The 13647-nt window shown below is 38.9% G+C and overlaps 1 protein-coding gene and 1 long non-coding RNA gene across 2 annotated transcripts in view; one reads left to right on the forward strand and one right to left on the reverse strand.

Moving 5' to 3' along the window:
* The window catches only part of LOC130148516 (palladin-like), a 193576-nt gene that overhangs the window by 2594 nt on the left and 177335 nt on the right, over window positions 1–13647 (reverse strand). Inside the window, 6 exon segments of the mRNA XM_056337216.1 lie at window positions 600–733; window positions 1617–1782; window positions 2524–2731; window positions 3725–3857; window positions 9026–9120; window positions 13369–13518. Coding sequence (XP_056193191.1) covers window positions 600–733; window positions 1617–1782; window positions 2524–2731; window positions 3725–3857; window positions 9026–9120; window positions 13369–13518 — 886 coding nt within the window.
* Window positions 3753–11607, forward strand: LOC130148532 (uncharacterized). The gene is made up of 3 exons (XR_008821578.1): window positions 3753–3879; window positions 8243–8356; window positions 9827–11607. It is a non-coding gene; the product is annotated as an uncharacterized LOC130148532 (long non-coding RNA).

Consider the following 13647-nt stretch of genomic DNA (forward strand, 5'->3'; position numbering starts at 1 on the left):
CTCAGCGTTATTCAGCATACAAGTCTCTAATTCATGTTGCACTACTCCCACCTTCCCTGAAACCATCCTTTATCATTCCAATCTCTCCCCTTACCCCCCTTAATTTGTTATGAGGAGACCAGCAAGAGATTTTGGGTTAAGAAAACATATGCTGTGTAAGGAGCTGCTTTGGAACAAACTGAAAATAATTAAGCAGAAAGCCATAAAAACATCTACTACACTTCTAGTAGCTGTCACAGGTGTATTACAGACTAATGTACAAAAGAATACAAAAGGTTAGGGAAGTGCTAGCAGAGCAATAGTAATAATGATCCACAAAAATAATGTCATCATGCCATTATCTGATGTTAATTAGCTATATTTAATATACTAAGCAAAACCAGAAAGCATGCATGTTTGTTTTGCTTTAGGTATCTGAAAGATGGTGACATGTACTTTGACAGAGCATTTGTTGTCTTGATGTGGATCTTTACTATTGAGGAGAAACTATAAACAAAAGAGAGAGAGACCAATGTAAACCATTCTGCGAACAAACTGAAACTTACAGAACTGTTGCTTTTGGGGGGATTAATGTGATAGTGAAAAGGGAAGTCACTTACTATAAACATCCAACCTGGCAGTGCAAGACACAATCCCAGCCTCATTCTTAGCTGAAACAGTGTACCAGCCAGCATCCTCCTTGGCAGCTCCCTGAATAAGCAGGCAGATATAGCCGTAGTTATCCTGGTGCATGCTAAACAAAAGAAAAGTAGAAAATTACTATTTAAACTGCAAAACTGTGTAGACTGTTTTAAAATGTCATTATAAACTGACCCAATCCTAGTTCCAGATTGATTATAGTCAATTTTCAATTACTGTGGAACTTTCTCTGAAATTAGCAAGTGGAATAGAAAACCTTGAGTATGCTTGACAATTGGCAGTTTAATATCCTGTACTGAAAACTAAGCAGCAAAAATGTATGAAGTAACTTCTCTTTCACAATAACAGATTAAGCCATCTGGAAATCTGATTTAAGTAGTAGGGAGGCCAGAACTTACCCAGACGTTTTGGGGAAAGGATAAAAAAAATCTTGAGGAATGAGGTACTGAACTACTTTTAGTTATTCAGAAAGACAGCAATAATTTATTACAGTATCGTATCAGTAACAAGTTCCCTTTCTTGCAATATATCATCAGTTTGCTTTTAAACATTCCTTCAAATATTGAAGGTACATTTGTAGATCTTAGAATATAAAATATTGAATCTTAGTTGCTTAACTACACAGCAGAGTTATGAAGCAAGGTTTCTGCTGAGAAGCAGATAGCTTTACTTAGAAGCCCCGTTTTCACCAGTAAATATCTTTGTCTTCATTCTAGAAGAGAAAAATACTTCTACACTTGCTTAAAGTGCAAAGATAGTTGTTTAAATCCAAGGATGGAAAACAGAACTAGCATTTTAATTCTGGCTCAACCACCAGGCTGGCTTCAAGATTGAATAAATTATTACAATAACTCATTAATGTTTATGAGATGCTGTTCACAGAAAGCATTCTCATGACCTTCTGGCTTTTCATTTGTGGTACAGGATAAATCATCATTGAAGTTATACAAGGGGAGATTATTCCAAGTCAGTCTAACCTCACTCGGTCAGTGTTGTATGTGAGTGACTCATTCTCTTTCTTCCAAAATATCTGAGGAGACGGCTCTCCTGAGATTCGACACTCCAGTCGCACTGGGAACCCCTCAGTCACACCCGTGTTTTGTAGCTTCTCTATAAACACAGGTGCTTTCTGTACTTCCTTAGCTGTGAAAATAAAGATGCAGTCATGTTGACACCAGCCAGTCTATGAAAATTTAGCCTTTCTTTCAGCAACATGCTAAAAAACAGTAGTGAGAAATCTCTGCAGGAAACTGAAGTGTTGTCTCCATTAACCGTGAAGTCCAGTCCTGGCTTGTCTGAAGAAAACAGTCACATCAGTATTTTAATGGGGAAGGGTAAGCACTAACAGAGCTGAGTCGTTTCCCCCCCCGCCCCTTCCCCCAAAGAACTGAAACGGGAAGCATGAAGACTAGATAAACCGGCTCCACGCTGCTTGTTAAACAGTGGACCTTCATATTCCATAAAAGGATGGGCTTTTAATTATACAAGGAACTGCTCTACCAGGAGGCTGGAATGGCATTTGTCTAATATGTGGTGAAACACGCAAATCGTATCCTACTAGCCTGCCCACTGGTAGGTATGGGTCTGCACAAGTTGCCGTTAAAAAAAACATTCAAGTAAATAGTCTGGCTTGCAGCCTCAGCTGTGCCCCAGGACAACAGCCCTCTTCTCTTAACTGCGCGCACAGAGGTTACACGCCAGCCAGCTTATGCCGCAGCAGAACATCAGTGTATCGCCTGCAAGTATACTGTAGTTCTGCTGCTGCGAGGCTTCCTTTTCTTTCTGCTCCTACCCTTCAACCATGTCATTTGACAGCACTTAACATCTTCTTTTTCACGTTATCCTTACAGTGCTCGGTGTGGAAGCTTAGCGTGAAGATGTTACCTGCAACAATGAGCTCCAGGCTGAATGTATTTTCACCAGCTCGATTGCTGGCAATGCATGTATAAATTCCAGCATCTCTGGCTGTGACTGGTTCTATGATCAAGGAGTGCACACCATTCTCACGCACCAACATCTTATGAGAACTATCAGGGCGAATCGGTCTTCCATTAAGTTGCCAGCTTAAATCTGGAGTCGGTAATCCACTAACCTGTAGTGTAAACACAGAATAATGGGAAATGGTCTTAGCCATACGAAGCACTGGAGGAGTCCTGACTTGTTACTTCAGAGAAGTTTGGGTTTGTTTGTTACTGCAGGTGTACCACAAGATTTAAAGATCTAATTCTGCCCTGCATTACATATTGACTCTTGTTTTATTCATTTACTTACTTTCTGGCCAACTCCCTGAATTTCATGATGTCTCATGGGCGTGACTGAAAAAAGATCAGTGTTTAGATATGCTAGAAGCTAAATAATCATACACTGCAAAACAAAAGGCAGGGTGACACCTTTTGTCTTTTTTTGTTTGCTCTTCGGGCGGAATAAGAAAATACTCCTTTCTAGATTAACTTCTTGTGGAAAACGTGCAGACAGAAAGATGTTAGCTGACTGATTATTGAACTCTTAAGTTCCATTCCACTCCGCTTAAGTCTAACCTAGTGACAGCACCACCTGCACTAGTTAATGCTTGGTCTGTGCGAACAATCTTGTACTTTTGAAAGCTGTGCCATTTGCTGTGGGTGCTGCTTGAAAACAAATAGCTTCTCCCAAATATGTCAGCATAAAGCAAACAGAAATCATCCAAACCTTAATTTGTTCTATTAGGCAAAGTCATAAATCAAGATTATATTGTTTCAAACTTTAATGGGGACTCGAAACTCCAGTAGTAAAAGGACTTAAAATGGAGAAGCACACTGTCTTAATCTAAAAGTGCTGCTGCTTCCTTCCACTCCCCAGCACAGCTGACTTCTAAAAATCAGTTTACTGTGAGCTGGAAGATTTGCCTGAAGCTCTGTCATTGGAGGGGAGGCAACCTTTAACTGTCCACTTACTCATAAGTAGTAAGATTAATTACCCTACTGACAGTCGCTGAAACTGACAATAGGTAAAATAACTTTAAAAAGAAACTAATTTGGTTTTTGAGGCAGCTCAAAACCTATCAATCGATAGGTTGCTGCTGCCCTTATCTTTGCATGGTACTTGCCTTGCAGTCCATTCTGCAGAGTTTTCCTTCTTGAACAGTCAGGTCTCCAGGAGCCTGCAGAAAATGAGGCCGGAAGAATCGTTCCTGAATTGGTTCATTTTCATCACCACTGTCCCTTGATCGAGATCGTGGTCTTAAAGTAACATGAAATAAAGGTAAATTATTTTTTCTCTCCGCTAAATCACAAGAACCAAAATCACGTATAAGACTGCTTTGAAATTTAAGCCACTTCTTTGACCTATAACATAATTGCTCCATATTTACACACATACACTTGTAGCATTTGGCTCCAGACCAAGTTAATTATGATGCTGTACATATTAATTACTTCTCATTTAATTCACATGTTGTGGCAAAAATATGATCTAGAAAATAATCTTGCTACAGAATAATTGCTTGTAATAATAATTCATTTATACCTGATAGTATTTTTGTTTAGAGTTAGTCTTTAAATCACTAAAATAACTCAGTAGGCTTTAGCATCTACTAGTTTCATGTTCCTCGATTTTAGTGGTCCGTGTTTAATTTAGTGTTTAATCCTTTCACTGTTGCTGATTACACCAAAAAGTGCAGGTTTGTTAATTATGTTTACCTTTGAGAAAATAACAGCCACTAAAAACTAACTCGGCTCAGTTGAGACTTTTCACATCAGACTTACTTTTCATCTTCTCTTGTTTGCACTACTGAAGACCATACAGAACATTCTGTGGGTATTTATTCTTCATTTAACAGGTTTTTTTTGAGATATTTTGAACATTTTCAAAGCCACCAAATCATGGTGTCAAAACAATGAGAATTTAATTTGTGAGCAATAGGAAGAAAACTTCAGTCATTAAATTGTTCTTCACAAAGGTACACTAAGAAGTTTAATAAAAGAAGGAAAAATAGTTCCTGTCACATTAAGCTTCTACAATATCACTTAATCCATTTTCAGCATTAGCTATTCTTGCCTGTTAATTTAATCTACCGAATCTTTTTCAAAGTGGTTCCTCGTTTAACTGTATTTTTTCCATTTGAAAGTATCATTATTTCATGCATGTGATTTAGTAATCAAAGAAACTTGTAACTGAAACAAAATTTTAGATCAGGTTTTGTCCTTGCTTGAGCAGCTCCAGCAGATTCCCTTCTGGAGCCAACTGTTCCCTACAGTAACATCCTGTTGCAGTGAAGAGGAGCTATTCAAATATCATCCAAGATAACTTTTACAGTGAAATTCTCTTTTCTGAATTCCCTTTTCTGATAACTTTTTCCAGGGTTTCTGTTTTGGCCGGTGTCTGCAGTCTACATGCTGCAGTATATGTGGTTATACTGCATTTTCTACTGCCATGGGGTATTTCTTTAGGTTCAAATAATTCATAACAAAAAAATTTTGAATACCATCCCCCCCCCATTACATTTGGAAAACAAGATGCTGTACTACTGTATGGGAGGTAAACACTAACTGCACACTCCGTTCCACTGAGGTTAATTTTAATTAAGAGTTACTTGAATTTGGTTTATTTGTCCTTTGTTGTCCTTCTCTCCATTATTGCTCTGTGTGAATTCTGACCAGTCATCACTTTTGCTACAGTATTATCTGTCATAAACAGATAAACTCTGACTTCTAATGATCATCACAGCCTTCCCACAGCTGTAACTAAAGGTGAATGTGTGTGGGAAAGGGAATCTAGCCCATGCCACTTACTAATGTAGGAATGGATACTGACACGGGGAACACAGACCAACATCTTTGCACACACTGAAAGCTTATGTAGCTCTTCAGGTGCCTAAATCCAAGTCTTAAGCACCTAATATATTTTGCCACTTGAGCATGCCTGAAGCTCCTTCAGTAGCTTCTGTGTTACAGCTCATAGGCAACACTAAGCTCTAGCTGGTGCGTTCCTAACCAATTTTGCAGATGCACGTGCCTCATATGCACGTGGATGGGATGGAAGATAGATAGTAATAAAGAAAAACTGTACTTATATCTTTTGGTAATTAGTTCTGCAAGACCAGCTAGAAATGATGGTAGCTAGTCAAGTTAGTGCTACACATTGCTGGCAACCCAAGCAAAATCTGCCTTCGTAGTATCTATAATACATCCTATTTAGATACTGTTGATAAGATGCCAATAAAGTACAAGTAACTAGTGCTTCCTAATGTCTTGCAAGGCTGAGCCACACAGGTTAACTAGCACCACAGAAGTGTGAAAGTCCTTCTGAAAGTCACCATCTCACTGCTGCAGCTGCATAAAAAGGTAGCACTGCTCAAAACTGGGGCGGGCAGTTGGGGTGGGGAGTGTACACCAAATTAAATAGAAAACAAAAAGGTTAAGAGTTTGTGACCAAAGATCTTTTCTTCTGATAGTGTGTTCCGCAATGGTGAAAACTAAAGTTTTCAAATTACACATTTGAAAGGAAACCTAAGTCAGCATGCTGTTTGAGTCAGAAATAAGCATTTCTTTTTACCTCTTTGTAAATTAACATCTAAAATTGCAGACTACTTTAAGGCTTTACCTTGAGAGGTGAAACTAGGGTGATTTTAATTCTAAAATGTTTTCTGGTTTTAAAGAAACAATGAAATTAGTAGAGCCAAGTACGTCAGATGTCTACAAACGACAAACTGCAATAGATTGGAATACCCATGGATTAGTCGTGGGTTCTTTAGAGTTGTGATGTGGGCATCAAATTGCAAAGATAAGTTTCAGCAATACTGACATCACATACTAAATGTGTCCAGGGGAGACTCCATGGGTTGGTGTGGTGCAAGGCACTGGAAATTTCAGCAAGCAAGAAGCTGGGCAAGACCATATGATAACGATCGCTAATTTGGGATAAAAGAGATTAAGTTCAAATTAATAGTGTAATTGGGAGCAGCAGCAACAGGAATATTTCTTTTTTAAAGTTTCCTTAAATCTCATGCATTTTAAGATTATTTATTTGGGGCTCTGGCTTCAGTGCATCACAAGAGAGCTTATGTACTACAGTGTCGAACGCTATGTCATCTAAGGGATTGAGCCCAAGCTTTTTACCCATCAGACAATTCAAAAGTTCGCCCTGCCACGTAATGCTAAGAAGGTAATGTTTGCAAGCTAAGCAAATTTCAGAAAAATACATTGAAAACTAAGTATCTACAAAGAGCGTTTTAAATTATCTGCGACATAGTGAAGATGACAAAAAACAGAGTTCTGCCAGTACATATTCTGTAAGAGATTAAAAATACTTCAGGAAAAAGTGTTTCAACGGTGTAACAAGTAATCAACTTCATTAAGCTAATAGACTTGTTAAAAAAAAAACCAAACCAAAACACACCACACACCAAAACACCAAAAAAGTTTTTGTTGCTCTCAAGCAGAAAAGCTTATAGAAATAACATTGTAATGCCACAGGAGTATTACTTATGGAAAGTATATGGCAATACATGTGGTAAGTATCATGGTGCACGAGGGAGCACAATATTGTTACATTAGAAAAGCCAACAGTGGGAGTCTGTCATAGGAAGGTTTCACACGCTCACGTTTCTTCAGTCTCAGGGAGAACTGGGTGATGGGCATAGCGAGAAATGTCACTAAAAAGAAATAGTTCTGTGCTGAATGCTTAGCAGAAACAGACCTTCTTTCTGTAAGTGAAGGTATCAGGATGAGCCCTTCACATCTGGTTATTTTGCGGGGAATTAGACTCTCCAATAACTGCCCTAATTTTAATTAAACTGCTATGTGGAATTCTCTTATTTATAATTTGTTGCACTGCTGGACACTCAACTGAAGTAATAGTAGTTGCCTGAGTGCTTGTCTCAATTAGAAAATAAAATATCATCTGTAAGCTGCCACAGACTTTGATTGCATTTGGAAAGATTAAAAAAGGAGCCTCCTCTGTTATAACCCAAGGGTTCTGCCCATCACCGAGACACACACGTTTTGTCCTTCAGAAAGATGGAGAAGTGTGAGCTGCTCACTGCTCTTCCCCACACCTAGTTTCCTGTCCCTGTTTTTAAAGATGTTTCCCCTTTCTCACCCTGGGTGCACTAACTAACTCAGTTTTGAAACCTGACTTTTCATGGTAGCTTTTCCCTTCAGAGGTTGACAGAGACTTTTCATTTTTACCCATTATTTGCAGGTGCCAAGTGCCTTGATTGCTGGACAGGCTGTGGCACAGGGACCTAGCTTTTTCTGAGCTGTTTTCACAATGCAGTGATGTCAGGATATTCCCCTCCGTAAGAGTTCTGAGCTTTGGGCTTAACAGGCCTAAACGCAAAGCATTAGAGGGGGAGGTGGTAGGCTGCCTTGGAGAGATGTTGGGAAATGCTTTCAGTATTTGCAGGAAGCTCCCTTTGTCTCACCCAGGAATAAGACTGACAAGGTCTTTTAAACAACCAACCAACCTCACTTCCTAAAACTTTCTAGTTATTAGAGGGGGGAAAGAGAGCCTGTTTTGCATGCAGCAGTTCTACAGCGCATGCTAGTACCACTACTGATTGTTCCAGGAATAATTTTTTTCTTGCACTTTGACTATGTAATTACATCTATTTTATATATTACAGGTGGGCAATATTGAGATTCTATGACCACTGTGACCATTACGCAGAACATGTGCCTCATCACTGCAGAATCCGGAACCGGAGCCCTCACGCTCCTCTGAAAGCAGTTCTGTTTGGGTAACCAAAATTAATTTTTCTTGTATTGCCTAGAGATGTCTAAGCTGTGCTAAACAGTCTCATAAATGCTTTGGGTAATGAAGGAGGAAAAAAAAAAGTATTTGAAGGGAAAATTCCCTTGTATGGTTCAAAAACATAACCCAAAGCTTCCTATGTGAATAACTGTAAACCCACCAAAGATAACTTTAATACTTTATTTCTGACTCATAATTCCTTATAAGAACCTGAACCAAAATCACTGAAACACTAAAAGATTTCTAATGTAAATCTGAAACTCCTTTGGCATGCGGTTATTTCTGATGTTTCTTTACATGAATTCTTATTAATACCTGCAGAAAGTACAGGTTCTGGGTAGAATCCTAATCAGGTGTCAAGGTCCTTCCTAACAGCAGATAGTGAAATTTGAAATAAGGAGTAATTACTGAACATTGCAAATAAAGAAAGAGGAGACAGGCAAAATTAAAGATACTTAAAAGTCATGTAATTTCAGAAGTTGCTTGTACTTCCAAGTGTGCAAGATTTGCAGAGACTTTTAGACAGCAGAGGTCACATTTCTTCCTGAATTTCATACTTTTAACTTACCTTCTTGACATTCTTTATCTTACCATAATAATTCCACAAAACATATTGTTAGGAAAAAAAAAAAAAAAAAAAAAAAGCATCAAGTACCTTCTTATATGAGGCTGACCAGAAGGTGACCAAGGACTGCGGCCTCTTTGATTTACAGCTTGAACCATCAGCCTGCCTGTGCAACTTACTCTGCCCTGTTATGATGACGGAGAGGAAGAAAATTAACAGACTTAAAATAGTAATATTAAGAAATGCTCAACGTGACCTGTTCTTTTTTGCCCACCTGTTACGGAGTCTGCAATGCAACCTCTTCTTTCACAGTCTTTGAAAAACATTTGTCAAGATACCGTTTGATATTAAACTATTTTACCAGCTTCCAGTCTAAAAAACCAGACTGGAATCATTGTCACTATAACACAGTCATGGTTAGAATGTTCCATCTGCAAGTTTTTCTTTTAAGAAAGATAATTAGTACCACTGGCAATTAAGTCCCTAAAAGAGTATACTAAGTTACTGATGTGAGTGGGCAGTTCCTCTGTCTATGGCAAGTGGGCAGAAAGACAAGACAATTAGTTCAGGATCTTGAAAATGGTGCTTGTGAACTGTTGGTAGTTAATGACAGAGCTGTTGCCTCCAAAGTGGATTAATCCACTTGATCTGGTGGGGCCACAGCTCAAAAAAACTTTATGAATGTAAAACCCAAAAGAACTGTACAAGTACTTAGAGTGTCCTCTCTGAAGAACGAGATTGGTTTGGGGGTAGGAATCCCACCGAAGCACACAACTGCACTGGTGGATGTTGGAGGTAGTTCAGTCATCTTAGGTTATTTTCAGTGAATGATAAATAAAACATGAGCTCTCTTGTATCTGGTCCCCTTTTTTGTTTTAATTTGTTTTTTAGAAGACAGACTGTCCACCACAAGCACTCCTGGTAACAAATCTGGGATGGGATGGCCTAAAGCCAGAATTGCTGACATCCAGGGGCCTGCAGAATTCACCATGTGAGGGGTAAAAGCATCTGGTGGTATTAACAAATATACACAATAAATAGATACAAATATAAAAGCTAGGTATAAAAATAATACTGTAGTAAAACTTCATACACTTTTATTTAACAATGTAATAATTTTAATAACTTTTGAAAAATGATAGTTTTAAATAGCTCTTTGGTAAATGTATAGATGACATACATCATCTGTCTCTCTTCCCCCTGACCTGGTAGCAGTAAGGCACCATCCACCTCAGTTTTGCAGTGTCTGTTCTAAGCTGTGAGCTCCACCCTCAAGTCTGTCAGCATAAAAGTGACAGATATTTTCGTCACAGTGATTCAGGGGCTGCAAATAGCTGTTCATTAACAACTGGCCAAAGCCCACTGAAAAACAATTGCCCTGGGGTCACAAGCAGCCTTCAAATGGCAATGACCTTTGCACTACTGCTGGCTGGACTGTTAGAAATGAAGCCTCTGTGTCCCGCCTTTACTCCCATGACCCGTTTAGTCCACAAGGAAAACACCTGCACTAAAACAAACCATTGTGAATGAACTGCAGCAACTTCTTAAGCACAATCTTTTATTTTATTTTTTTTTCCACTTACAAGACCATTAAAGACATCTGTTGCAAATACATTTCTATTTTAGGCACCACTGTAAGTTAATGTGTTTCTGGCAGGTGATGGATTCACACATTTTGGGATAATTTCTGCATATCTCAATCATGAAGGCATCACAAATGGAAACACAAAGGACAGTAAGGAATTTGGATGAGTAACTACAAGCAGGAAACCAAAGATTTGGAAAAGTCACGGGATGAATCGGAAGGAAGTGGCAAGTGGGAAGTAATTCATGAGAAGATGGCCTAGGAAACAAGGGAAATCCAGACCGGGGACTGTGGGTCCATACTGCAAAGAAGTGGAGAGAACAGGATAAAAAGAAAGAAGGTGAAAATAAGGACTCAGCTGGAGCCCATACAGATCATGGAAAGAGATCAGTTAAGGGACGCCACCTGTAACTAAAGACCTAAAACAGGCAAAGTTTTGTGTTTCTCTAGGCCCAAGGTCAGTTTGCTCTGGATTAAGTTATATGGCAAATTTTACTGCAATCCCCAGTGGTGTGTTGGAACCTTAATTCCAGATTGCTGCACTTTACATCGCAGGCAATGGTGCCGGGCCACGTTAACTACCTCGGATAATTTCCAAGGTGTGTCAACAAGTCATTTTACAAACATAAATCCTGTCACATTAGGTCAGATCATGGGATGGCGTAAACTAGTAGAACTGTAATGAACTGAATCCACTTAAATAAAACCAATTTCTATCAGCTAAGAATATGCCTTTTTTGCTTTGTGGTTTGGTGGTTCCAATAGCAATGACCAAAACACAGCAAGAGCCTAGAAAATATCTACCTGTCCATCAGAATCCTGATGTAGGCTCCCTTGTATTTACGTATTTCACTTTTCTTAAGGCAAGGTTCCAAATTTGCCTAAGTTCGTGATAGCTTTGAGATGTAGACAACTTTCCCTTAGAATTGAGAAGGCTATGCCAAAATTATTTCTACTCAGGATGACTTAAAAGAATTGGAATCCAGATCTTTGAGTGTGAAAAGTTAGTACATTAACTCATAGCCCTTCTTTCCCTCCACTGTACTGTTAAACACATAGTAAAAGCAAGCAAATAGTAGAAGAGATAAGTATGCTTGCTTGGGAATTACACTGTAAAGAAAAGAATAGAATGGGCTTGGTGAAACAGATGTTTTGTTCAGGGTGTGTGGGGGGTATGTGGGCAGAGGAGGATGCTTCTGGTTCTTCTCCCAGATCAGGGGGAAAAGCACAGACACAGAATTTTATCATCGAACAAAATTGCTTTTTCCATCCGCAAACTACAACAATACAAAACCAGCTCATTCTAGTCCACCTAAAAAGCCACTAACAAACCAGCATCGTCAATAACCAGAAGCGATAACCTAGGTCACTGTTGTGTCATTGAGTGAGCATTACCCAGAATAACAAATGCTACAAAGTAGGCCCTAAACATTCAGGGACAGAGCACAGTGCCTAAACACAAAGCCAGTTTATCCACCAAGTTCTCTTAAGACTCTGGATCACGCAGTAACACTCCGTAGGGAAACTGCATATGCACTAAAAGAGCATTTACAGGAAGAGGAAGAGGATTCACTTCTTGCCTTGAGCATGCATGTGTGTATCATTTTTAAACCTGCTGTGAATTTCCACAATTTAAATGGTACCAAGTGCTATAACACTTTGGTCATCTATGTGTAAAAGCTCCCAGCTTGAAGAATTCCCTTGGCCTTATGCTATTTCATTATTATTTCTTTATTTATGCTAACCGTATATGTAGAAATAATATTTAAACTACCTAGACTTAAGCACTGCAGTTTGTAGAATCTAGCCTAAAACTGTTACTTGGGTGTTGTCTGTGTGTACAATCCCATACGTTTACAAGTATGCTGCAATATGAGCAGGACTGACAGTTAAAAAGCCAGGCAAAAATGGCAGTGTCATGCTAAGTAACCTAGCAACATTCATAACAGAGCACAACACTCCTGTGTAGATTAAACTCTGTCCCAGTGATACAGTTTGTTATTTTACAGTGTGATTCTACTTGCAGGCCTGGTCTTGGCAAGCTACTTGGTGCTACAGAGGAAAGTAATTCATTACATCCAAAAGTCATGTTACTGCCTTGGTTTCTCACGTGCAAATTTTTCCCCTCAATTTGCTGTGCTGTAGGAAAAGTGGATTGAAAAAGTTACTTCAATAGGATGAGTGAACTCTAAGTTCAGCTATGTTCAGCACACTAGTGGGTTTCTATTGTATACCTCAGCTTTTGTATTGGGTCTGCAAAGAACAAGTAATATTACAAAACCAGTAACACTTGGTGTTTCAGAAAAACATTGTTTAAGAGATCAACACAGGAGACCTCCCTGCTACATAATAAGCGCTAAAATTTTTTGCCTTAAAAAATTGCAGTCGGTGCCTAACAAAAACATGTTGAGGTGTGTTATACTCCCGCTCATTCCAAAAAGTTGCTCTCAGTCAGTGAGTAGTGTCAACAGAAGAAAAATTAAGTCACGGGATTGAGTTACTTCTGTTGGTAAACCGGATTTTTTCTCCCTTTATAGTATGCATGCTATCCATGTTCAGTTAGGATACCGAGATGCTATCAGCCGAAACAAATGTGGAAGAGTGATTAAAAAACACCACCCCTCCCCTCTGAAACCTCAAACCATAGGAAAAAACCTGCTGTTGGATTGCTAATCTCTTGGAGGTAGAAAGGTCCCACCCTACTGATGCAAGATGAAAACAGAAATCTAACTTACATACTTTATGGTGACTTCATCATTTAATTAAATCGTGCATATGTAAGATGAGATAGTTTTCTGAAGATTTATGTCCAGAAGCATGTTTGCTCTGGAGCCAAACCTTCATTTACCTGTGGGTTAGCAGCCATAATAGTGTAATTCCCATCATCATCCAGGGTGGAGGCTGCAGTATGCAGTGAGCAAGTTCCATCAGGTTCTCTTTGAATTCGGTAGTGATCACTTCGTTTAGAAATTTGCTTCCCATCTTTAAACCAATAAATCTGCAAGCAAAAACAAGGCACTGCTGATAAGAGGTGGGTGCTCATTGTCATCATTACTCAATTAATAGTGTTAACGACTCCTAACTGCTGAAGACCTCTCTGGTTAAGCATTGAAAGAAAACAGTTTGA

This window comes from Falco biarmicus, chromosome 1 (genome assembly GCF_023638135.1).
Source record: "Falco biarmicus isolate bFalBia1 chromosome 1, bFalBia1.pri, whole genome shotgun sequence".
Lineage (NCBI taxonomy): Eukaryota > Metazoa > Chordata > Aves > Falconiformes > Falconidae > Falco > Falco biarmicus.